Here is a 27,875-nt window from a genome sequence, read left to right on the forward strand (position 1 = left end):
GAAAACAAGGCACAACATTTGCATCCTTCGCTGGTGAAGTAAGCAGAAAACTGCACATTTGACTGATCAAGGATTTTTCCAGCAGATCATCCATGCATTAGTGTGTCAAGAAAGCCGACAATCTTTTAGCAGGATCAAGAGTGGATCAAGCTAATTGTCAAGGCTGACTAGTTACACTCCCTTTCAAAAGTACAGGCCAGCCCGAAATGCATGCTTTACATACAGCTTCAAGAAAATACGTGGGCAGCAAGATGGGGTATCTGTCCATCAAACTCCTTCGCCATTTTTATTTTCTTCAGTAGCATATTGAAAAATAGCTTATTTTATAGCCCTGACATATGGAACCTGGCAAAAGAAAAATTTCCATTATTCATCCTAAAATGACTAATTTTACTTAGCACAAGCTTGGCAATTTATCACAATAGTTATAAGACTACTTCCTGACAAAGGATGGCCAATTTCTTATTATCTGTATAAACATACAGCTGAAATATTAAAAGGGAGAATTAACCTATTTTTTGGACAAAGCAAGAGTTTAGCACATTGGGTTTATCTGGGAAAAATCTTAAAAAATTATTGAAAATATACCAAAGGTATCATTCAAGCAAGTAGATTTCACTATTTAGTCAAGCGTAATCAGCCACCGGTTTGATGAAAGGACAGCATAGATAGGTGGAAAAGGTTTACATCTAGAACTATTACCAATACAGATCTGCCGGCAATGGACATATTGTGAGGGATGGGATCACACAAGTATCCCCCCCTTCCAAAAGAGCAGCTGTTAACGCCAGTATAGATAGACTAAGTCCTCATATCACTTTCAGCGTCGCTAATTGAGGCAGGCTCTACAGCATACAGTACATGGCTAGGGTTGTTTAATGCAGATGACCACTGTGGAAGCAGACAGTAGACAAAAAGTCTAGGTAATTTTAAAAAAGTATACATTTTTGGAAAAATATATATCTTTGTACCATGTTAGCCAGACAATAAAAGAAGAATAGATCTACCTGTGGCCACACATTTTTGTATCCCTCATCATGGTCATAAAATTACTGGTATTAAAAGTCTAAGGGGTAATGTTTCTCCAAGTGGAGATGGGCTCTTCAGAGAGGAAGAGGACTAGAACTCTAGTGCCACCTATAGGAAGTAGCAATCATAAAAGTCAATATTGACCCTTTAATGAGCCTTATCACATGACTTAGGATAAAAGCCAGAACCAGAAACTCAATTTGCAGACACTGTTTCTGGGTACTGCCCCTAGTCAGTGCAAAGTGTGAGTTCTGGTTTGGCTGGATGAGAGGTGTCAGACCGGTATCTAGGGGTAATATTTTTCCTTGCAGAGAGTGACGTGCTGTCTGTAAATTGAGTTTCTGGTATTGGCTTTTATCCTAAGTCATGTGATAAGGCTCCTTAAAAGGTCACTATTGACTTTTAGGATTGCTACTTCCTGTAGGTGGTACCAGAGTTCTAGTCCTCTTCCTCTCTGATGAGACAATTTGCATGTTTCCCAGAGGAGCACTGCGGCTTTAAAAGTCTCCTCACCTGGCGTGCTTAACACGTCACTCTCTGCAAGGAGAAATATTACCCCTAGATTCTTGAGGAGCGTGACATACCGGCTCTAGCATGCCAAGGTAAGGAGGGCTATTCGCCGTGCAATGCTCCTTTGGGAAATTTAATATGCCTCTTCAGAGGAAAAAGAGGACTTGAACTCTATAGCGCCACCTATTGGAAGCAGCAATCCTACAAGTCACAAAATTTCCCAGAGGAGCGTCACACGGCAAAAAATAATCTTTATTTTTATATAGCGCCAACTTATTCCGCAGCGCTTTGCATACATTACCATCGTTGTTCCCAATGGGGCTCACTATCTAGATTCCCTATCAGTATGTCTATGGAGTGTGGGAGGAAACCTGAGAACCCGGAGGAAACCCATGCAAAACAAGGGGAGAGCATGCAAACTCCTTGCAGATGTTGTCCTTGCCTCCTTACTTTGGCATGCCAGAGCCGGTATGTCACTCTCCACAAGGAGAAACGTTATTCCTTAGACTTCAGTCCAGAGCCTCTCACTTAGGCCATGGCCCCATTATCAGTATTTGGTCAGTATTTTTTCTCAGGAGTGGGAGCCAAAACCAGGAGTGGGTGATAAATGCAGAATTGGTGACTTGTTTCTATTATACCTTTTCTCTGATTGTTCCTCACCTGGTTTTGGCTTCCACTACTGAGAAAAAAATACTGACGAAATACTGAGAGCGGGGCCTTGGCCTTAGCCAAATCAGTTCTCATACTTTGCATTGACGAGGGCCAACAGCCCAAAACAGTGTTTGCAAATTGAGATTCTGATTTTTGGCTATTATCCTAAGTCATATTGCACGACTCGTTAAAGGGTCAATTGTGATTTGAAGGATTGCGGCTTCCAATAGGTGGAGCTATAAGTGTTCAAGTCCTCTTTTTCTCTGAACTTAATGACATCCTTTGACACACTCAGTGCAGGAATGAATGTGTTGCATGGATTTGTGCCTTTGTATATCAATTTAGGAATGTGCTCCTCAGACCTCTGGGGGTATCACAACCCTGGACCAGACCCTCAGATGATAATAAAAACTTTCACACTCGTTATCTATGAACTGTTCCAATATTTATGGCCACAACTGTTTTCTCCCCGTCCCATACTGATAGTTCTGCTTCATGTCATTTGTCTCATCTATTGCATTATTTCTGTGTCCTGTTGTGCATAAACATGTGGCTCTTCAGATTTTGTGTTAAACAATGCCTGATGAAGAGATCCTAGTTGTCTCGAAAGCTTGCTATTTGTAACCATATTTTCAGGTATCAACCACTAAGGACTCAAATCTTAATTTTTTTTTTTACATTTTTGGACTAATTAAAGAGATTTCTACTTGTCTCCCAAAAAAAGAAGAAAGGAAATGATAAATCTTGGATTCTACCGTAGACTATTAGAATATGGCTAGGTTCAGACAAGTCTGAAGAAATGGATTACATGTCCATTCTTTGTATCTGTATATCTGTTAAATGATATGCCATGTATTATTTTTAAGCACAGAATTCCATTTACAAAATGGAAGAGATTAAGGCAAGATCTGTTTTTGTTTTTTTTCATATTAAGACTCAGTCTATGTAGAAAATGCTTGTCTGAACGAGCCAATTAGTATACAAGGACCAAAAAGATGATCATCTTAACACAGCCAAACTATCATACACACACACATACAGTACAGACCAAAAGTTTGGACACACCTTCTCATTTAAAGAAATTTCTGTATTTTCATGACTATGAAAATTGTACATTCACACTGAAGGCATCAGAACTATGAATTAACACATGTGGAATAATATACGTAACAAAAAAGTGTGAAACAACTGAAAATAAGTCTTATATTTTAGGTTCTTCAAAGAAGCCACCTTTTGCTTTGATGACTGCTTTGCACACTCTTGGCATTCTCTTGATGAGCTTCAAGAGGTAGTCACCGGAAATGGTCTTCCAACAATCTTGAAGGAGTTCCCAGAGATGCTTAGCACTTGTTGGCCCTTTTGCCTTCACTCTGCGGTCCAGCTCACCCCAAACCATCTCGATTGGGTTCAGGTCTGGTGACTGTGGAGGCCAGGTCATCTGGCGTAGCACCCCATCACTCTCCTTTTTGGTCAAATAGCCCTTACACAGCCTGTTGTCCTGTTGAAAAATAAATGATGGTCCAACTAAACGCAAACCGGATGGAATAGCATGCCGCTGCAAGATGCTGTGGTAGCCATGCTGGTTCAGTATGCCTTCAATTTTGAATAAATCCCCAACAGTGTCACCAGCAAAGCACCCCCACACCTCCTCTTCCATGCTTCACGGTGGGAACCAGGCATGTAGAGTCCATCCGTTCACCTTTTCTGCGTCGCACAAAGACACGGTGGTTGGAACCAAAGATCTCAAATTTGGGCTCATCAGACCAAAGCACAGATGTCCACTGGTCTAATGTCCATTCCTTGTGTTCTTTAGCCCAAACAAGTCTCTTCTACTTGTTGCCTGTCCATAGCAGTGGTTTCCTAGCAGCTAGTTTACCATGAAGGCCTGCTGCACAAAGTCTCCTCTTAACAGTTGTTGAAGAGATGTGTCTGCTGATAGAACTCTGTGTGGCATTGACCTGGTCTCTAATATGAGCTGCTGTTAACCTGCGATTTCTGAGGCTGGTGACTTGGATAAACTTATCCTCAGAAGCAGAGGTGACTCTTGGTCTTCCTTTCCTGGGGCGGTCCTCATGTGAGCCAGTTTCCCTGTAGTGCTTGATGGTTTTTGCAACTGCACTTGGGGACACTTTCAAAGTTTGCCCAATTTTTCGGACTGACTGACCTTCATTTCTTAAAGTAATGATGGCCACTCGTTTTTCCTTTACTTAGAATTTGTATTATGGCAAGAAAAAAAGCAGCTAACAGTCTATTCAGTAGGACTATCAGCTGTGTATCCACCTGACTTCCGCACAACACAACTGATGGTCCCAACCCCATTTATAAGGCAGGAAATCCCACTTATTAAACCTGACAGGGCACACCTGCGAAGTGAAAACCATTTCTGGTGACTACCTCTTGAAGCTCATCAAGAGAATGCCAAGAGTGTGCAAAGCAGTCATCAAAGCAAAAGGTGGCTACTTTGAAGAACCTAGAATATAAGACATATTTTCACTTGTTTCACACTTTTTTGTTAAGTATATAATTCCACATGTGTTAATTCATAGTTTTGATGCCTTCAGTGTGAATGTACAATTCTCATAGTCATGAAAATACAGGAAAATCTATATATGAGAAGGTGTGTCCAAACTTTTGATATATATATATATATATATATATCTCAATACCCTGCTGTGAAGTCAGTCATAAAACATAGAAGCAGTTATATCTCTACATTTCCAGCTTCACTTGGAAGAGGAGGCACAGCAGAACATAGGATGTTACAGAGCCACCTCAATACTGAATTATTCATACTACTCACGTCTGCTAGAAACTTACCCCTTCACTTTCAATAAGTGTCTCCTCCATTTACACATCAATACAGTTTTATACTTTCCTTAAGAATCTCGTATTATATTCCCTACTACATACAAAACGTTTCTATATGGGCAGCCAATTTTGTGTATCTGTAACGCATCGGTAACATTGGGGTCACCAACAAAAGAAGTGATGATCAACACATGTTACAGTAGATAACAGCTCGCCCATATGAAAGTGGTTATTAAGGCAACACCCAGATCATTAAAAACTGGAGGAATGTAATACAGTAATAACACTGAGCTCAATCTGATAGAAACTTTTAGATGTTGGGTTTCTGCTGTCTAATAAAGTTGTGCGCCACAGGAGCATGGGAGAGCCGCAACTAGTCTCTTTAGGCAAGGAGCGGAGAGCACCAATGTATTAGGACAGTTCTGTACAAGGATTCTTTATTAGCATTACATTACACATGTGTTGCCAAACTACAATGAGAGGATTTACAAAGGGTTTGGTAGGGAACAGGAGGTGATGGGGGAAGGGGAGCGTAGAACATTCTCATATCTTATTTCTGGTATTGTGGTAGATCTTGATGCTAATTCTACAGCTTCCCTCACTCTTTCCCAGGCATTAAACCTAGTTTTCCTAGGTGCAATGTGGTGGGAAGTGATTTTTATGACTTGCATCGGTTCAGAGGCCGTGCACTTCCCTTAGCACTAAGATTTTACAATGCAGATGGAAGTGAGCCTCTGCCTTTATGCCCCTGCTGTCACAATACACACTTTCACTCTTATGAAGGCTTCAAACTGGGCGTGCCAACAACATTTTCAAGGTGGTGGCCAAGATCCGGTATTATTCGAATGTTTGTCGATGCCTTTGGTGCGTGACAAGACTGTTCTGCTGTTTTTTCTACACTCGTTGGATGTATACGCCGAGATAGATTTGTGTTCTGCCGCATGTTCTTTAGCTACTAGGTTTATCCGGTGGGTTTAGTGAACTAGGATTTTACATACTTCCCAACTTTTACAAGTTTGATACAAGCCAAGTTGCTCGCAAGTCTTACCAGGTGTCACAAGGACATTACCTACAGACTTCAGAGCTCCTTAAGACCACGGAGTAAGAATTTAAGCAAGAAACCATAAAAGCGACTCATGCAAACAAAATCTTCATAAAAAAAAAAAACATCTAAAAAAAAAGAGTAAAGTCTCTTCAAATCGTCTTCTTTAAAAGCTAAGGTCTTTCTGGCTCTTTTACTATTGTCAGGAGGTTACTTGCTAATCTTTAAGCAATTTGAAATAATGACTCCTAAATTTCCAGAACTGCTTGTCATATATTCCCGGTATACAGCTGCTCTAAATACAGGTATGTCACAAAAAAACAAAACAAAAAAAAAACTTCTTGATGGATATCTGGAAGACATGAACCACATGGTGGGCACCGTATAGATAGAGCTATATACAACATCCATACGTACGCACAACGCTCTGTCCTGAGAAATATTTCTTTTTACAACATAAGGTTTCAGTGTAATTTCTAACCCTGGCAACGTTTCAAGTCGGACACATTTTTCTCATTAAAAAGGAAAAAAAAAAAAAAAAAGAATAAAAAGAAAGGCCTGGATTTGGTGCAGATTGCTGTGTAAAACAGGGAAAGCTAATCCTAACACAACCCCCTCCATCAGACAGTCCCAGGGGATACCCCCCTCCCTGCAGGACAGCTCAGCTTAGAAAAGGGCCCCTGTTGAGGGGGAGGTGTAAGTGCACATGTACAAGCTTTTCCAGGCCTAAATTAGAAAATGTATGACTTTTTGGCTGCCCTTTGCCATGCTAAAATGGCTCCAGGGGGTGAAGTCTAATGATATTTAATATTAAGACTTGGGGACAGATTAATGTTTCGGCCTTGACCAACACATTTTTATTGTCTCAGTGATTTTTTTTAAGTGCAATCCAATGATGTAAAAATAGCAGAGCTGTGACCACTAGCCGAAATCTTAATAAACTAATCAATCAATGAAAAAAAACAAAAAACACACAACTCAAAAACGATGGCCTTCAAAAAAATAGCAAATTAAAACACGTTTCCAAGCAGTATTAGTTTAGTCTTATGTTACAGACTGGAAAGAGTTAAAACGGTACAACTTCACATATGTATTCAGCCCATAGCAATTTTTTCCCCCAAAATTTTTTGCAGTTCTATTACATCGGTCATTATAAATCCTCCGCCGAGTTTCCATGGTAACTATCCGGGAATTGTGCCAAGGTGAACTTTGATACTTGTTGTATCATATTGTTGATACATTATTCTGGGCAAAGGGCCAGGACATAGAATGACAGACAGAAGATCGATGTCATCTACTAAGCTATGACTGGCAAAACTGAAGAAAAGATAGAAAAAAAAGTCACTGCATCTACATGCAATTGTCACATGTCTTCATGCGACTGTATGAAATGAGGAGGCAAGGAGAACACCAATACACCGCTGTCATAAATATTTACCGGAAGGGCCAATGTACGACACGCAGTGCAGAGGTTTCTGATTTTTTTTTTTTTACAGCACTCAAATCAAAAAGCATTATAAAGATGTAGCAAAAGGAAACGATTGAGACATATTAAATAAAGTGGCGATCATATTTAGACCAAAGGGTCTCTCTGGGAATAACAAATAAGGTTTATAGCAGCGAGAAGACTAAGTGCTGACACTTCACAATATACTCCATGAAGCAATGCGATCCTCCAGACACTACAGGCGCTCCCTTGTTTGTTTACATGGAGCACGTCCAAATACAAGGAAGACGTACGTACATATGGACCTACGTAGGGAAGATTCCAATAAATGTGCCAGAGAAGTCTTTTACTTGTGTACTATTCAGAGCGCAGAGGATTTGCTTGGCATTGTCAGTTCTCTCTAATCCCATTCTAGAAGCCTTTAGTCCTTTCACTGTATCATCCTGCACACTGGTCACTTGCATTGTTCGCTTGTGGGTTAGCATTGTGTCCGCTCATCTCGTGATAATATGATACCATGATGACAAATTATACACTCAGAAATGCTGCCAGTGGCAGATGGGTCTAGTTGGAAGTTCACTAGTATGCCAGATTTACTGTAACAACACCATCAGAAGGGCATGTGAACAAATATATATATTCAGGTGTGAATTTTTTTTGGCTTTTTTGTTTCAAAAATGTTGTAGTCAGATACTAGCTGTAAATCAGTAGGAAAATATTAAACACCCTAAGAAAACAGATTGTGGATTTTTTTTTTTCAATACTGTTTTTCATGTTGCTTGAAAAGAAGTCAGCCTCTCTCTAGGTTTTTTTTTAAATAAACCATATACTTAAAAAAATGCATGAGTGAATATCTATTATGTGTAATAAAGTCTAAAAGTCATAGCTTAACAAATAACAGAACAAAGAATAACATAAAAAGATCTTCACATGTCAGTTTTGTTTATGCAAGTGCTATCCTGTGTCTTTCACAGACAGCACTTGGTACCTATGATATTCTATGGGGTAGTTTGTATGTCCACTTTTTTCCTTGGACCAAGTGGTCTGCACCAAAGCACAGATTTGTAGGTATTGATCAGTGTACCAGATCAAAATTGCCAGAGGAAGGCTATGGGTCGGTGAGAAAATGGGACATCACTCCATGTTCTGTCCATTTTTCACAGCACAGACTGATAAATTGATCGGAGAAGCTGGGAGAATTTTTTTTTTTTTTTTTTTTTTAAAAAAAAACAAACAAAACTGACTAGTAAAAACTAACACTGATCAACCACTGATAACATTGATGAATCTTGGACTGTTTACAGGTACAAGAAATATCATTGACGTGTGAAGGAGCCCTTGATCAAACCTTTCCATTCAAATGAATGGGTGGGTCAAAAAACATGATAGCATTTAAAAGGAAAAGTAGCAAGAAACCATCCATTTTTTTCTGAATGCATAATATAAAATAAAAAAAATAAATAAAAAAGAAGTATGAATAAGGTCTTAAAAAAAAAAAAAAAAAACTTGCCACAAAATCATTGATGCAATTTTTTTTTTCAGCCAAATCCATGAGTGTCTTAACAAATGCAGTGTAAGGCTATGTTCACACGTTGCATTTTTTTTCTGCAGGCAAAACCTGCTCTCTTGGCAGTAAATAAGCCGCTTATATAAAGCAGGTCTTGCTGCGTTTTTTGCAGATACATTTTGTCTCTTGTGCATGCTGATAAACTTTAGCCCCACCCCAAAGCAACTTCCTGAGTTTTCTGCACCAAAATCTGATGCCAGCGTTTTGGCACTTACTTGTTGCTTTCTATGGGTGAAAAAAGCTGCAAAAATGCTAAAAGAAATGACATGCTGCAGTTTTTAAATTCATTCGGCAAATAAAAAAAACAACAACAAAAAAAAAAAGCTGTGTGCATGAGATTTCTGAAATCTCATAGCTTTTGCTGGTACTGTAAAACGCAACTTAAATTTGCATAAAAAAAGCAGCAAAAAACAAACACATGAAAAGCGCAACGTGTGAACATAGCTTAAGTCAAACAACATAGCCATCCCACACAGATAATGTAGCTTTATGTTCAAGACTAAATAGAAAGCCTGTAATAAAATAACAAATTTGGCATCATATGCTAAGCCCAATAATGAGATATTTCCAAAGACAGCTAGGATTCTGATATAATGTAAGGTAACTATTGAATAAAAAAAAAAAAAAAAAAAAGGCAATCACACTATGGCTCATGCTCAAAAGGGCCCAAAGGCACGTAGTGTGCCATACGCTTTCCACGTGAAGAATTCTGCCATAATATGGCATTCAACAGAGCGTGCCACAATTTGTTACTCGCAAAATATCTGTAAGGAACACGGCGTTAGAGTGTAGGCCCTCACAACTCAGACGTCATATTGTAGATCCGTCTAACATGCCATGTTCTCAAACTTCACACATGTTTTTTTTCCCTTTTAAAGCACAAAGCGACTAGGGCACAAACAATTACTTATAATAAATACACTCGCATGCTCCGCTAGGGAGAGATATAGCTTGTAGACAATGGGCAACCACAGTGAACATAAATGTGCAAGCTCTAATTGATAACATGTAACACCTAGCCCAGCGCTGCAGTATTTTATACGTAAATTACACTCACTCCGTACAAATATGCAAGGAAATAGCAGGATAAGTAAAAACAAATGCAGAAGGAACCCAGGGCCACAGAACCATTGTGTGTACATATAGTTATGGAACTACGCACATACACATGACTAAGTTCGAAGAGTAGTGGTGAACAATCATGTCACATTAAAGGAAAAACAAGTCACATAAAAAAGCAAAAGAGCAAGAAAAACATACCAGTAAGTAAACAAAACACTTATTTGACCCAGCATTCCTCCTAGGACTAAAGTGGTTTAACTCTATATTTGAGAAAACAGATTATTCACAAATTCCAATGAGGTAAACCTCAAACTGCCCAAACCAGAAGAGAGAGAGAGGGTGTGATCAGCACACAGAACTTCATGGTCCCCATGCAGTAAAAACATAGGAAAGTCAGCCTGTACAAGCTGCCCCGAAAGCAAACACACAGGACCATCTGTAAGTCTAGACACGCACAATGGGTTTCTGGTTTCAAGAGGAATCATTGACATTGATCCTGTGTACACAGGAAATGGAAGGGTTAATGAAGACGCATGAAAAATCCACACGGGTGGAATCAGGAATCCACATTTTTTTAAGTCAAAGACATCACCACACATTTCTGACCGGCTGATTCCAAAATGTTATCTCAGATTGAGGGCTATATATGTCAGATGATGAATACCAGAAGCTTTCATAAATGTCTTCGATATGGATGGGAGATCACTTCGGATCAGTGTGAAAAAAAACAAAAAAACGTACTGATATACCAGAATATAATGTGGATGCTTTTCAGCAGAGGAAAATATTGGAAAACATTCTGCTAAACAAATGGTTAACAGCGAGGAAGCAGAGGAGGTCTGAATACATGAATATGTATGTCAGCTCATGCAATAAAACAATACCCATACATCAAACAACCCGAAAACCTCAGGAACGTACATAGCAATGAAATTACTTTATTAAAAACGGCTAAACCGAGAACATTGCAATAAAGGACCAAATACTTCACATAAAACACAGGGGAAAAAAGCGCAGCATCTCCCCAATCATCAAAGAATGGGCAAAGCCCTTATACCCTCCTCCAACAGAAACTGCAAACCAACACCGCAGGAATGTGAAAACATCCCAAGGCACATGTAGTGCAGAAACATTACCAGAACAAGGCAACGTCCCAACAAGAGCGGCGCTCCGCATCCCCACCATCTGTGGGAGAAGGAACCAAAAGTCTCACACTTCAGTAAAACTGTCCGTGGAGATGTGAGCACACAGGAATCCACGGGTGTAAAAACCTACGACCCACCTGTGTTTCTACCCTTCTCACTTGTCCACAATCAGAGCCAGAAGTGCAGACATAAACCCTGGGGAGCTTCATCTACATCAGGAGCCAGAAGATGTGGGCACATTGAATTGTCAGATTAGCACTTCTCACCCTTGTGGGTCAATTTCTATAATACAAGCTCAGGCTAAAAGCTCCTTAGAATCAAGGCCAGGTTTTTATTGGGGTTCACACAAGGCACCTTAAGGTTATGTTCAGATGGAGGTTTTTTTTTTTTTGTTTTTTTTTTTTAAAGTGTTTAGAAACAAAGTTTTTAAATCAAAAGCCACTCCAGGAAACGCTATCTGGGTAGGTGCACACAGTTACACAGATGCCGGTGTACCCGCTGGAATTTTGCCAAAGAATAGGAAAATGCTGGTGCTCGGTCTTAAAGAGTCAGGAATTTTGCTGCTGATATATATATATTTTTTAAACTGTATATATAAAATAGTGAGTGGCTTATAAATGAAAGCCGTCAGAAGAATGGCCAGGTAACTTTCCGCTGGGAAGTGGTTAAAAAAAGCTCAAAAAGACAAAACATATTGCACAGCAAGTCGTTTTGACATTGCAGTTCGTATGTTCATTCTTTTTACCATTTTTAAGTGCTTTTTCAAGCAGATACTTGAGTGAACCCGACTAAGGCCACGTTCACACGTTCAGTATTTTACATCAGTATTTCTAAGCCAAAACCAGGAGTGGGTGATAAATACAGAAGTGGTGACGTGTTTCTATTATACTTTTCCTCTGATTGAAAATCGGGAGTGGAACACTTACAAATACTGAACGTGTGAATGTGGCCTAAAAAAAGAGAGACTTGTGCACATATCTTTAAGGAGAGTTTTTTCAATTAATTTTTATTTTTTTTAAGCATTTTTTAATAGGTTTTCAAGATTTATTTTGCATCCTTTTGATCTGATATGTTACATTTTGGAGAATATTCTAAGAGGATTCCATCTCAAAGAGGTAATATGCAATTTTTTTCAAAACAAGAAAAATGAATAAAAAATTAAAAAAAGGTTTTAGTGCAGACTAAACTCTTTCTGAACATATAATAGCATTTGCCTATGACAGTGAAACTGCATAATCAGAGGTGAGTAAATAGCTTTTCCATTAAGGGTATGTTCACACGATTTTTTCAGGAGTTTTTGGAGCTGACACTAAAATCCATAGTTCAAGAACCACAAGTTTTGATTGGAAAGTCTGAGAGTTTTTCTCTAAATTTCTGAAAGAAAATCAGTGTGAATAGTAACAGTGGAGATGCAAAAACTGCAACAAATTTTTTCAAAGTTGTGACAATTTTGGTGAAATTTGCTAGACATATTAGACGCATTTCCTTTCACCACCTCTTGGGTATTGGTAAAATGATGGAAATTTCAACAAATTTATTGAATTGTCACATGTAACCTATTGCACCATGCTAGGCATGTTAGTCTAGGACTATACTGTGACTTTGGCTTCTTGACACTAAGATAGGAATGTCGCGCTGGTAAACTAATTGATGACAGCAAACAAGGTTGCATTACGATCACAGGCTTGGATTTGACAGGCAAGCAAATTTACAAAAAAAAAAAAAGATTTTTCACATTTATGTCATTCATGTGTCCATTTTTTTCATTTGTAGCAAATTAATTTTCCTATGTTAATAAAAATTTACAAGACCAAATAAAAAATTGTATGTTAAAAATAATTTTAAAAAATGCGATTCTCATACAGGAGAAACTTGTGTAACCTGCAATTTTTTTCACGCGGATATTCGGTCCATATGGAACAATTCATCTGAACAGCCCAACTCATGACATTGGTCAGCGTGCTGTCTGTGTGATGTCCGTTTCTTTTATGGACTGTACTCGGACCACAAATATTGGTGTGTGAATGTACCAATTGTCATTAGCAATGGGATATTGACCATACAACGTTATTAAGAGTGCAAAATCTGTGTATCCCTAGCCCAAGTCAACACTAAGACAAGGTGGAACTTCACAATTCACCTGTTTGTGGATTTTTTTTTTAGGCCACGTTCACAATTTGGTCAGTATTTTATATCAGTATGTGTAAGCCAAAAGGAAAAGTATAATAGAAACAGTCACCACTTCTGTATTTATCACCCACTCCTGGTTTTAGCTTACAAATACTGCTGTAAAATACTGACCGTGTGATCGTGGCCTTCAATTGAAAGAGGGAGGGTTAAAGTGTCAGAAACAATATATTTGGCCCATGCCATGTACATCACTTTTTGGGCATTTTTCTAATTTGCTTAGGGCAGAAACACATTGATGGACACTAAGTACGTGAGGTGCTTGTTTCACCCATGGGCCCCCATAACAACAAGACGACGCAAATCAGAAACCTCTTATGTTGCCACTAAGGGTATGTGCATATGACATCTTTTAGAAGCCAGCGTATCTTCATAGTCTTTGAAGCAGAAGATGCTTTAAGAAAACGCCAGTTGTGTTTTCCTTGAAGTGTCTTCTCTGATGTCTTCCAGCATGCCTCTTGAAAAGTTTTATTCTCTTCAACTCCATATATAAACATAGTAGTGACCTCCAACAAGAAAAATGGACCGGTCACTTCTGAAGTGATTAAAGGAAGTTTTACAATGGAACATATTCACAACGAGGCATTGACATTACTGTGCATATGTTCACTCTTTTAGCATTTTGTTTTTTTAACACTTTCTCAGGCGGGCTTCAGGCAGAAACGTTATGTGCACATACCCTTACATCTCCTTGTCATAACAGCTAATGATTTTTTATTGAAATGGTCACATTACAGCTCCATACAAGGTGCCTTACACTTCTATGGAGCCTCCATACAGTTTCATGTGGAAGCTTTTTCTCTTGGATTGTACAGGGAACTTCTGTTGTCATACAGTCTCGTTCACACAGCCATAACTTGGTCACTTTTTAGTGTTTGCATTATGGAGGCAAGACCCAGAACAAGTGAGTCATGTTCTAGAGAGCCGAACTTCTACGCGATGGTGGCCTAACTTCACAATAGCCGTGTGGAGCCCGTGAATTGTGGCCAGAACACATGCGTTTAAATACAGCCGCCTTTACACTTATGTTACATGTATCTGGACAAAAGCAAGAGACCGTGTCCTAAAATGGCATTTATCTGATTTGAAGCCTCCGGTCACAGATTCTGGGAAACCTGTCGCACAAATAAGCTAAGTATTCACGGCCACCATGATAGAAACCTTGTGGATCCTTTAGGCTACACTCCCACGATGAGCTTTTGGTGCGTTGACAATTTGTGTTTTCTGAGTTAAAAAACCACAATGTCTTACAGTTCTAGCGAAGTGGATGGGATTTGTAGAGATCACGCCCACTGCGCTTCTTTTTATCGCTGTGTAAATTGACCAGCGGTGCGTGTTTCATGTCCGCAGCATGTCAATTTCTCTTGCGGGTACTCGAGTTTTGTGTGCGGATTTTCCCCATAGACTTACATTAGATGCGGAAAATCCACAGAAAAAAAAAAAAAAAAAAAAAAGTAGTATAAAAAACAAAGCAGCTTTAAAGCATGACACCAAAAAGAAAAAAACTCAGCGTCAAACACGATAAAAGTGCATCTTAGAAACACAAGTAACCCAATTTAAATAGGTGCAAAAAATCTGCAACATCAAAAACTCATCGTGGGAACGTAACCTTTTGGTGTCTGTCGTGTGAAAGTCAGCAATGCCATTACTTTGTTTTCTCTGTCTAAGACAAATGGAGATAAGTTTCCTATACATCTGCGCTTTAAGTCAATGGAATTGCAGGTGAATAAACAAACACTTATCGTAATAATGAGATAGTTATGATCTGTTGTTTTTGTACCCTTTACCCCGGGGGGGGGGCACCTACGGGGGGCACCCACCCCGCGCTCGCCTCCCGGGGGTGGGGGGGGTACACACACACACACACACACACACTCACCCCGCGCTCGCCTCCTGTGGGGGACGACGACACTCACCCCGCGCTCGCCTCCTGTGGGGGACGACGACACTCACCCCGCGCTCGCCTCCCGAGGGGGACGACGACACTCACCCCGCGCTCGCCTCCCGAGGGGGGGACGGGACATGTACTACTGAAATCTCGAGATGCAGTTAGAGGCTGTGTTTTTTTAACAGGTGAAATTAACGCGTTTCACTTGCATAAAAAATAAATAAATTTACAAATAACCAATAACTGTGGCAATCAGTGTTCAGGTTATCAAATCCGCATGAATGATTCGTCACATGGAGCCAGCAGCGGACACAAGGTGCGGTACATAAGAAGATTAATCTACACGGTTACACCGCGGGGTGGATTTCTGAAATTATGCGGACACAAATGAATCTGTTCTTCCTTTGTTTTACTTCTGCATTTATAGAACATTAAGGAATTGTATTGTTCACTACCTGTTGCCATAACACGGCGGCCATATTGGTGGGCCGACCTGATTCACCACTAGTTCCTGCTAAACCAGGTAAAATAACAACTGCCGCCTTCCCTGTACGTGGTACAGGCAGACGCCAGGGTTTACGCCAGTGCGCATTATATTAAACATTGTGATATTTGGCCGCGAGTCTTGAGGAAACAGACTCTTCCTATACGTTACACACCAGTGAGGGCGCAGATATGGCGAATGTGGGTATAAACCTGAAAGTCCACAAAACTAAAAATAAATCCTGTATCAAAGCGTGACAATATTTGTACAATGCGTGCAGGTTTACTTAGTGAAATCCAACGAGCAGTCGTCATTTCATCGCTGACTTGCTTTGTCATGTCCCAGCAGAACATTTTCTCATCTATTCATCGCTTCACAAGGAGTGACGAGAATGACAGGACAACGTCTCCTAACCAGCCTAAGACAGGAATGTGAGGTCACAATGCTGGTCTCTTCACCTGGGGGAAAGGACTGTGGTCCAATCCCAGGGACGGTGGGAGACTAATTAGTAGAAAGACCAGCAAGAATGAGAGAGCAACCCATACACACAAGGGGCCCATTGTGCAGTAACCCATACAAAAGAGTTAATAAGGAGGAAACGACACCCCATTATTTCCTCATTTACAACCAAAATAATCAACTTATGCAAACCAGTCCTCCAAATGGCCGGCTTATTGTCTTTTATCACTAGAGGTGTCTGAAGTGGAAATGGTCACTAACTGTTTTCTTAACTTCAACCACACCCTGTTCTTATCAGGTATCCTAAAGGATTGAAGAGCAAGGGGCTTCTGCCAAACAGGCAACACAAAAGACAGAATGACCCAAGAAATCAAACTTTAACCAGCAATGGAGGAGTCCTTCAAAGAAAACACCGATCAATCATGTCAGCCGGAGGCCATCAACACGTTCCAGGCCAGGGATGACCCCAACTGGAGAAGTAGCACTATACTACAGATCTGCCCGGCCTGTCACACCCTAATGGGAGACCCCTGGGTGATCGTAAAGCCAAATAAAGTTCTCCATCCCCTGGGATGTGCCGACCCCAGCCCTTCAGGGGGCCAGTTGGCAGGTAGAGCGCAGTCTGAGAGCGCCATGATGGCTCCTCCAGCCACTGCTGGCCCACATCAGGGGTGAAGGCTCCACTTATGGAAATCAAGATCTGGTTCCACATGAACAAAGACATTGGCTGCGGACATGGAGAGAGCAGCAGCTGCAGACATCTCCCATCCTGGAGCAGGAGAGAGGTGAGGAACTCCTGGACATCAGTCACCCACAGATCAGGCTCGGGAGTGACAACCTGTGGAAGCCAGATCCCAGGCACGAGTCACTGGCCATGCTGGGATTTGTAGTCCACACTCATCAGCACCCTCCACTCCTGAGCCCTGGTCACCAGAGAGCCACAGGTGGCCCAGGAGAGGTCACTCAGGGACCACCACGTAGCAGGACCACCATGCAGGGTGCTGTGTCCCGGATTAGGAGGCAGAGCACGTAGTGGAGCGCGATCACGGCCACGCACGATCCCCGCATCTCACCTTCCAGTCCTGTGACGCCCGCCAGCAGCAGCAGCACGGAGCAGAGCGGCAGCGGCATGTCTGCTGACCCGCTCACACAGTCCAGTCACTGGGGACCGCGAGCCTTGTGCACCAGCCCTGCGCTCCTCCGGTGTGCGCTCCTCCGGTGTGCAGATCCAGGCGTGTGCAGCTAGATCCTCAGTCCCCGCCCGCTCGTAGCCGCGGGTGTGCGCCGATCTCTTTGTTCCTCCTCTCCGCGGGCGTACGCTGAAAACTACAGCTTCCCTGGGGTACACTCGTGCCACTCTGGCCCCCCGCGGGTGTTTACAGTCTCGTGGGCCCCCCGCGGGTGTACTCGGGTAACTCCCGACCTCACACTGGCGAATCCCGCACTGCAGCCACAGCTCAGTCTGGGGGAGGGGGCGCGTCAGTCACGGCGCTGGCTCCGCCCACATGCCCTGTCAGCAGTCACCCCTCCTATTGCTAGTCTGCTACCAGCGCAGGCTTCACCCAGCTCCACGCGGCACACGTGGGGGACAGCGCACGGTGGGCGTGCTTTAGTAAAAAAAAAAAGATGAATTGAATTGGGCGGGGCGTGATGCGCTAACGCCCCGCCCCTTATTTTTATTGGTCGCTCTTTCTGTTGCCATGGTAATATATTGGCAAATGTCAATCAGTGCAGAGTACCAATTGCAGACAGCGACCTCGTGTGGCCACGAGTGTCACTTCAGGAAAGGTAAAGGGAAGAAATAAAAGAATGTGAGAGCAGGAAATAGGAAAAGGGATAATGAAAAGTGTGGGATCATTAAAGGCGATCTATCATCGCTCACAGGGCTACAACCTCTGGAGCAGATTTCCTTTTACCTCCATTCTTAGCTCTTTGTATCATGATGTAATCCATGGGCTACTTTAGTTATCCGAGTTTCTTGCCATTGGAGCTGGTTCACATTCCCGAAAGGAAAGAAACTGCAGGAATGAGAAGAAAAACCTTCTCATCCATATGCGATTATATATGTCCATGTGTGATGTGGCGTGCACGCTGCAGGTGTATGGCTATGGGAAGTGCCTGGGTGCAGAGCGCTAGGGAGTACGCAGGGAGTACAGCACAGTGACGCTTCCTAATGGCGGCCACCACTTACGCCTCATTCACGGAAGAGCGATCTTTCTCATATGCAAGAAACGGGCAGATTTTCATCAATGTTTGTTCAGAATTTCACCAGTTTTTCTCTTATGCAAAAAACAACAATAAAAAAAATGATGGAGGTTTCTCCAACTTCTACAATCAAACAGAAGCGTGTGCAGCGCTGCTATCCTCCTCCCCCGGCTCTATACCGCCCACTCCATCGACCCTACTGGGGCTATAACCCATACCACTGCATCCCGCCTACTACTACCCCTATCAGTACTACTATCCCATCCTTCCCTCTAATAAGAATAATCATTTTTATTTCTATAGCGCCAACATATTCCGCAGCTCTTTACATTTTATAGGGGAATTGTACAAATAAAGACATTACAGAATAACAATAATCTCATAAATCAACAGATACCAGGAGGAGTGAGGACCCTGCTCACGAGCTTACAATCTATGAGGAAATGGGGGAGACACCAAAGGTAAATGGTAGAAAGTGCTTGTATTGTACGGTCAAGCATCAGTGTAATGAATAGGGTAATCACATAATGCTGCATAAACCAGTCACCAACCAGTATGTGAACAAGTACAGACACAGAGGTCTACTAAGTTATCGGGTGTGTGAACAGAAGATACGAGGGTCCTGATTTGGAAGGAAGTTTTGTATGGGGGAAAAAAAAAATAGTATTACTATACTGCTCCTTATACCTTAAGCAGTCCACTATCCTAAAACATGGTCAGGTATACCACATCTCCTGGGCAGGGGAGGAAGCAAAAGAATATACCGACATTACAGCATGGGATCACAGCTGATTCTTTCTGTGATGTAAAACATTGCATAAAAGCAGGCAGTGAAATGTTTTACCTCACAGAAAGAATTAGCTGTGATCCCGTGCTGTAATATCTATATGATCTTTTGCTTCTTCCCCTGCCCAGGAGATGATATGTTCAGACCATGTCCCTGTATGGTCAGACACAGCCATTACACAGTACACAGCAGGGGCACATTTATAAGATTATCTCCGCACAGGAACATTATATTTAATCACATCCAATTGCGGAACTTATTTTGAGGGTACATGTCCACTGTCAGGAGCCGCTGCGGGTTTGAAGTCAAATGTTTATGCAGCATCAAACCCGCAGCGTCCAGAAGTTACAGCATAATGGATGAGATTTCTAGAAATCACAGGTCCACTATGCGTCTGGGCACCCGCGGAAACTGACATGAAGAGCCTCTTTCAGACCCGCATCATGTCAATTTCTCTTGCGGGTCCACATGTGGACTTTCCCCATAGGATAACATCAATGAGGAAAGTCCGCATGTGAAAAAAGAGGCTCCGCCCATTTGCAGAATGAGCGGAAGCTGCGCGGCTATACCGTATTCAGGCGGCTCCTGACAGTATGCACATACCCTTAGGCCACGGCCCCACTATCAGTATTCGGTCAGTATTTTTTCTCAGGAGTGGGAGCCAAAACCAGGAGTGGGTGATAAATGCAGAATTGGTGACTTGTTTCTATTATACCTTTTCTCTGATTGTTCCTCACCTGGTTTTGGCTCCCACTCCTGAGAAAAAATACTGACCGAATACTGAGAGTGGGGCTGTGGCCTTATTCCAAGATCTTTTGATTAAAATGTACTTTTGTTTGTGGTACAACCCCTTTTACCACCTTGGGCTTTTCCGTTTTTGCGTTTTCGTTTTTTGCTCCTCTTCTTCCCAGAGCCATAACTTTTTTCTTTTTCTGTCAGTTTGGCCATGTGAGGGCTTATTTTTCACGGGACAAGTTGTACTTTTGAACGACACCATTGGTTTTAGCATATAATGTACTGGAAAACGGGAAAAAAATTCAAAGTGCGGTGAAATTGCAAAAAAGTGCAATTCCACAGTTGTTTTTAATTTACCATGTTCACTAAATGCTAAAACTGACCTGCCATTGTGACTCTTCAGGTCATTACAAGTTCCCAGATACTAAACATGTATAGGTTCATTTTTATTTAAGTGGTGAAAAAAAATCCAAAGTTTGCAAAAAAAAAATAAGTCGCCATTTTCCGCGATCCATAGCGTCTCCATTTTTCGGATCTGGGACCTTTTTTATTGATACCATTGAGGTGTAGATACGATGTTTTGATAGCCCGTTATTGCATTTTATTGCAATGTTGCGGTGACCAAAAAAACGTAATTCTGGAGTTTTGATTTTTTTTCTTGTTACGCCGTTTACTGATCAGATTAATTATTTTTATATATTGATAGATCGGGCAATTCTGAATGCGGCTAAACCAAATATGTGTATATTTGATTTTTTTTTGTTTTATTTTGAATGGGGCGAAAGGGGGGTGATTTGAACTTTTACATTTTTTTTTTAATGTTTTTAAAAACATTTTTTTTTTACTTTTAACATGTTTCAATAGTTTCCATGATAAACTAGAAGCTGCGATCATCCGATCGCCGGTGCTACACATTGCAGGGCTTCAGAAAAAATTCTCAATTGCTATGCATCCCGGCAATGACAACTGCAGGGGTCTGCTGCCAGGGCCAGCGTCAGCACCCAGCGCACCCAGGCAAGTGCCGGGACCCTGGACCATCAGGGGGCCCACTCGCTGTCGGGGCCCGGGCCGCTTCCCCGGCATCTGTGCAGGACCGCCGGCGCTGCTTGATTGCCGGCACTTCACCAGACATCGCAGTGCGCTGTGCAGCTGTATCTGGTAGTAATGATACGGCAGGGGCGACACCACACCTTTAATTTTGCTTGTGTGCTGCACCTGCCACGTCATTACTAGCAGACAAAGCGCACTGCGCTTGGCCATGTCTGATAAAGTGCCGGCAATCAAGCAGCGTCGGCGGTCCTGCACAGATGCGGGGGAAGTGGCCAGGGCCCCGACAGCGAGTGGGCACCTCTGAAGGTCCAGGGCCGTGTCTGTGATACTTCAGCATCCCTGCACAGATGAGGGGGAGCGGCCCAGGCCTCGACAGCGAGTGGGCCCCTCTGATGGACCAGGGCCATGTCTGTGAGACGCCGGTGGCCTTGCATAGCCACATGGCAGAGGAGCTGGACTGAAGACAGGCCGGGGGCAGGTGAGCGAGGCATGTTGCCAGCTTCCCCAATCCCCATATTAAAAATATTTCTAATGTGTGTGTGCATGTATGATGTGAATGTCTGTGTATGTCAGTGTGTATATATATTTATGTCCTTTTTATGTGTTTTTAATTTGTATGTGTGTGCATGCCTGCATACTGTGTGTGTGCACATGTCTGTGTACCGTGTGTGCGTGCATGTCTGTGTACTGTGTGCATTTTTGCGTACTGTAAGTGTGTGCGTACATGTCTGCCTACTGTGTGTGTGTGTATGTCTGCCTACTGTGTGTGTGTGTGTGCATGTCTGCCTACTGTGTGTGTGTGAGTGTGTGCATGTCTGTGTACTGTGAGTGTGCGTGCATGTATGCATACTGTGTGTGTGTGCATGTCTTTGTACTGTGTGTGCATGTCTGCGTACTGTGTGCGCGTGCATGTCTGCGTACTGTGTGCGCGTGCATGTCTGCGTACTGTGTGCGCGTGCATGTCTGCGTACTGTGTGTGCGTGCATGTCTGCGTACTGTGTGAGCGTGCATGTCTGCGTACTGTGTGAGCGTGCATGTCTGCGTACTGTGTGTGCGTGCATGTCTGCATACTGTGTGCGTGCATGTCTACGTACTGTGTGTGCATGCATGTCTGTCTACTGTGTGTGTGTGTGCATGTCTGTGTACTGTGTGTGCGTGCATGTCTGCGTACTGTGCGTGCATGTCTGCGTACTGTGTGTGCATGTCTGCGTACTATGTGTGTGTGCATGTCTGCGTACTATGTGTGTGTTTGCATGTCTGCGTACTATGTGTGTGTGTGTGCATGTCTGTGTACTGTGTGTGTGTGCATGTCTGCGTACTGTGTGTGTGTGTGTGTGCAAGTCTGCGTACTATGTGTGTGTGCATGTCTGCCTACTGTGTGTGTGCATGTCTTCATATGTGAAGGATGAGGGCACAGGCTGGGCCCTGTGTTGTATACCTATATTTCTCCACCATTCCTGTGCATCATGAATGGTGGTATGTAGTAAAGGGGCCCACTGAGACTCTTTCGCCAGGGGCCGACGAAAACCTGGAGCAGGCCCTGTCTCCTGCAAACCCCAGGTTGTCATGCCAACTCATCGGCGACCCGCATTCATATGAAACAGACGCTGATGGGCGGGATTGGGGACGCGCTTCTGGCGCATGCATGTTAATTGACGCTGTCAGAGTTTGACAGCGGCGTTTAACATGTTAACAGCCGTGGGTGGATCGCGATTCCACCCACGGCTCTTAGGGGCACATGTCAGCTGTACATATCAGCTGTCATGTGCTCGAAAAAATGCAGGCTCAGTGCCGGAGCATGCATGGAGTGCAGGGATACGACCTTGGACGTACTCAGATGTCCAAGGTCGTAAAAGGGTTAATTTTGTTATATTCTCACTTTCCTCATTTGAAAAAGACCTGGGACGAGTAGAAACATCAAGCTTCTAGCACTACCCGTGGCTTTTCGGTCCCCTTACCCAGCACTATGGTGAATATTTGTGTTTAAATAAACCATCATCTAACTGAAATCCTTTGTGTGAGTGCGGTTGATTTTCTACAAGTCTACTACTTGGGTCTCCCAGTTCAACCTGCACCCCCTCATCAACTCCATGTTTCTGTAGAGTAAGTAAATAAGTACCTAAGTGCAGAACGCTAATGGAGGAGAGATTACAGCACAGTGACTGCTTCCTAATGGCAGCCGCTACTTCGTCTCATTCGGGGAATGGTGATTTTTCTCATACACAAAAAAACAGACAGATTTTCATCAATGTTTGTTCAGAGTTTCACCAGTTTTTTTCTTAGGCCACGTTCACATGTTCAGCATTTGGTCAGTGTTTTACATCAGTATTTGTAAGCCAAAACCAGTGAGTGTGGCCTTATGCAAAAAAAACAACAACAAAAAATGATGGAGGTTTCCCCAACTTCTACTATTAAACTGTCAGTGAAAAATAGACAGGACATGGATGGCATCCTAGTGCTGCTCAGTTTTTTCACTGACCCCTAGACTTGTATTGGCAAATTTGATCCATGATTCGGATCAATATCGGACATGTCTACCTGGTGTACTGCGGACTACTTGGTTCCCAAAAATACATGGATGTGTGAACAGCCAAATAGGCTATATATAAAAATGAAATTCTCAATCTAATTCCATTTTGTGATGATTAGGTAATAAGCAATGTCGTTGGTGTGCAGTAATCATGGACATTATAACACCTGATAAATAGAAATAATGCCATTATGAATTACATTTTTTATCTATAAATTGTCTTTTTGATTTATGTTTTTTTTTTTTTACTATGGCAAAGGGTGCTTGTAAATGACGATATTTGGGGCGCACATTGTCTCCATTATAGGTCCATGCTGAGATTCATTTTGCATTTTGCCTCCCATGTTTAAAGTACCACTCCAGAGGTTTTTTTTATTTCAGCTGTTCTCGGCGCTGCTCCAGTCCGTCTTCTGCACGTTATGACCTGCCGGATCGCTCCAGTGTTTGCTGGGGAAGCCACAGGTCGCTACTTAATGTACAGTAAGTCTATGAGAGCCAGAACGAGGTTAAAACTAGGATCTCATAGACTTAGGCCACGGCCCCACTATCAGTATTTGGTCAGTATTTTTTCTCAGTAGTGGGAGCCAAAACCAGGTGAGGAACAATCAGAGGAAAGGTATAATAGAAAAAAGTCACCAATTCTGCATTTATAATCCACTCCTGGTTTTGGCTCCACTCCTGAGAAATAATACTGACCAAATACTGATAGTGGGGCCGTGGCCTTAAGCCCCCGTCTCTCATAGCGAGATCGCTGCTGAGTCACGGTTTTGGTGACGCAACAGCGACCTCACCAGCGATGTCGCTATGTGTGACACTTTGCAGCGATCAGGTCCCTGCTGTGACCATTTTTTGATCTTTGCCCTCCCGCTGGTCAGCACACATCGCTGTGTGTGACCAGCGGGACCAGTGATCAGGCTGGTAACCATGATAAACAGCGGGTTACTAGGGGCGCACGCTCACTTAGTAACCCGCTGTTTATCATGGTTACCACTCTGCTACGTGAGCGGTAACCTCCCACTCACCGTAGCTGAGTGGTAACCATGATAAACAGCGGGTTATTAGGTGCACGTGTGCCCCTAGTAAACCGATGTTTATCATGGTTACCAGCCTGCTCCTGCTTCAGCAGGCTGGTAACCAGGAGCAGGACATCGTGGAAAGATTCTTTCCACGATGTCGCTGCTCCCCTGATCGTTGGTGAGCCTGCCTGTTTGACAACTCACCAGCAATCACATAGCGACGCAGCAACGATCCCTGACAGGTGTTATCGTTGTCGGGATCGCTGTAGCGTCGCTAAGTGTGACGGGGCCTTTACACTGAGAGCTTGTGACTGTTACCTTTGACTTCCGGTCAGTCAGAAGCTGTAGTCACAAGATGGTGCCGCTGGAGCGGAGTGATGCCAGGAACAGCTAAAGACGGTGGCTAGTAGATATAATACTAGTCTCAGGAAACGTATATTAGTGCCACCACTCCAGCACTGAAATAAAAAAAAAAATGCTGGAGTGGTGCTTTAAAAGCTTACATTACATTTCTGTTTATTTTCAGTTTGATTTCACCTGGTGTTCTGCACAGCACTTGAAGTGTAGCTCTGTCCACACTAAAGCCCCCTTCACACGTCTGTCTTTTCAGTACATGTGGAGTCATTTTTCACCCGTACTGAAGACATGCAAACCCATTCTAATCTATGGGGCTGAGCACATATCCATGTTTTCACATGGACCATGTGTCCATGACGCGCCCCCTGGGACATATTCCTTTTTGAGGGGAATACCCGGCACCGGATCAGATGGGGGGGGTTGTAGTCTCCGAGCGGCTGTGACCCGGTCCCGTGCCCAGGGCGTCAAGCTAAGTGTTATGTGGCAGTCCTACAGATGTTATTAAAGTTCTTTTATGTCGACTACGCCACCCGTTGTGATGCGGTCACTGTGGCCGCCGCTGCAGCAGGGTCCGCTGAGGCTGATGGTGGATGTGCAGCTTGGTGGGATAACCCCCAACGGGAGGGGTATAGCCTCAGAGGGGACAGGCGCAGAGGATGGGGGTTGTGGTGGTGCAGTGCAGCCGGCAATGAAGACAGACTCGGGTTGTGCAGTTAAGGGTGTTTACTTACTGCTGATGTTGTACTGGTCACTCCAGCTGCTAGTGACCACCCGAGCCGTGCTGCGTCCACCAGGTCCTGGATCCGGTCAACCCCCAAACAAGTCCAGAGCGTGGCCCTGAGCTCTCCCTCTGTCCTTTCTTCAGCCGTCCCCACCAGTGATTCACCTAGGTCCAGCTCCCTCGGGCCTTCTTTTGGGACACCCTTGGCCCTGGGTTCCCTGACCCTTCATGTGGTGTGCCTTCGGGGTGAATGTAGTGGGTGACCGTGACAGACACTGCCCACGGTCTCCGGTCTCTGGCTGGGGAATGTCTTTGCCCCCACCAGCTTGGGTTCCGGTACCCTCTTGCTGACTCCTCACCCGGTGCTCTAATTTGGGTTCTTGGGTCCCTTCAGTCTTCCCCCTCTGGGTCTTTCTCTTTCTTTCTCCTCTCTCTCTCTCCAGGGCTGCTGTTTCCTTCTCTCTCTCCAACTGACTTGTTCTCAGCGTCTGACCCTGATCTAAGTTGGTGCCCTCCTTATATATCCCTCTATGTGTGAGCTCAGGTGACCAGCACCCAATGAGCTCCTATCACTACCCAGACTGCTCCCCCTATCTGCCCCTACACTACATGGGATGTACCACCCCCCTCCCACTCCAGCCAGGAACAGGCTCGGTTGTACCTGCACATTTCTAAGTGGGAGTACCGTCGGCCTGCTCCTCTGGAATGGGATGTATGTAGTGCATGCAGTCTATCTGAGCTCAGTTCCACACTCCTTCCTTACCCGGGAGTGGAATATCACACCTCTGGGTTGAGGTGCAATACCCCTGTAGCAGCCGAATCCTCAGGGTGCTACATTCCCCCCTGGTAAATCACAGCACGTCCTCGGGCTGTAAAGACAAAAACACCAAAACATACAAAATTTTTCATATAAAACATATAAAACATTATATATATAAAACTTTTTTTTTATATAAACATTCTCGTAGTCGTTTCTTGTTTCAGGTTCCTCCTCCGGACACTGTGCAACGTGTGTCCGGGAAAAGTGCGACAGTCTCTTAGAAAAACTGGTTTTCTATAAAACCGGTAGGGGGCGCTTTAGGACGCGCAACTATATACAGGGGAAGTTGGAAGTTGGCCGCTCTCAGTCCTCGGCCAGGTAAGGAGGGGAAAGGGAATGGCTGCTCACAGTCCTCAGCCTGTAGGATGAAGGGGTTAACGGGTAAAACGGTTCACTGGTCCCAACGGGGACTATTTTAGCAGCAACAACAGCTCCAGTTCCTTTATACCCTGATTGGGTAACTATTTACAACACCTGCTCTGCCGCACTCAACGGCGTCTTCCTCCTGCTCTTTGCTTATAGCTGGTGGTAACTTCAGACCCGTCCGGCCATGTGAGCTGGCTGAACAAGTCCTTCCCCAGGTGTGGCACCCTTGGTTTTACGGGCGCGGGCGCGGTGGTGGTGGCGCCCGGGTTGCCCAGGCCTTGCGGCCAGGCCTGGGGCACCTGGAAGGTGAAGGGCACCGTTAATACGGCGGCGCCCTGGGCTACCTGGCCTTGCGGCCAGGCCGGAGGCTCCGCGGAGGTAGGGGGCGCTGTTGGTGATGCGACGCCCGGGAATTCTAGGCCCTGCGACCAGGCTGGTGGTACTTCCTGCTTGGTCACGCTCGGGGTCGAGGCGTGTGACGTCACAGGGGTCGCGGCGGTGGCTTCCGGTTGGGGCCTAGTCTGCGTCGGTGACATGGCGTTTTCGGGCACAGCAGGGGGACTTTCGGGCTCTGCGACGGGGAGCTGGGGCAGGTGAGCGGTGTCACGGCTTGGGGTATAGGCGTCCCCTTTACCTGCCTCCATGCTTTCGGCTCCCTCCTCGGCGCCGTCTCCGGCCTTGGGTCCTCCTGCGCCATCCTCAGAGGCGGTCTGCTTCCTCTTCCAGGGTAGCGTGCTCCGCTGACTGGTCTCTGCGTGCTGAGCCATCTCCCGGCTCCACTCCGCCAGTATCTCCCGCTGTACCCGGGCCATCCTCCGTGCGAGGCCCTCCAGGGCTGTTTGTGCACACTCCCGGTCTCGGGGGAGCTGCGCTAGGATCTCCGCTAGACCTAGCGGGGTTGTGGACTCCAGCAGGCTCCTGACCATCGGGTCGGTGCTGCTCTGCTCTGCTTCCGGCAGGCTCCTGGCCAGCGGGCCGGTGCTGCTCTGCCCTCCTTCCTCGGTCTCTA

General features: G+C 44.1%; 1 protein-coding gene across 2 annotated transcripts in view; it reads right to left on the bottom strand.

Annotated features, from left to right (window-relative positions):
• EPHB3 (EPH receptor B3) overlaps nucleotides 1–17,797 on the bottom strand; it is a 51,830-nt gene extending 34,033 nt beyond the window's left edge. For both annotated transcript variants that reach the window (XM_073675356.1, XM_073675355.1), the window contains exon 1: nucleotides 17,353–17,797. In XM_073675356.1, coding sequence (XP_073531457.1) covers nucleotides 17,353–17,410 — 58 coding nt within the window. In that variant the 5' untranslated portion in view covers nucleotides 17,411–17,797. The remainder of the gene's footprint in view (nucleotides 1–17,352) is intronic.
• Nucleotides 17,798–27,875: the final 10,078 nt, after the last annotated feature.

Source organism: Phyllobates terribilis, unplaced genomic scaffold (assembly GCF_046119375.1).
Source record: "Phyllobates terribilis strain yellow unplaced genomic scaffold, ASM4611937v1 Scaffold_3__8_contigs__length_932513732, whole genome shotgun sequence".
Classification (NCBI taxonomy): domain Eukaryota; kingdom Metazoa; phylum Chordata; class Amphibia; order Anura; family Dendrobatidae; genus Phyllobates; species Phyllobates terribilis.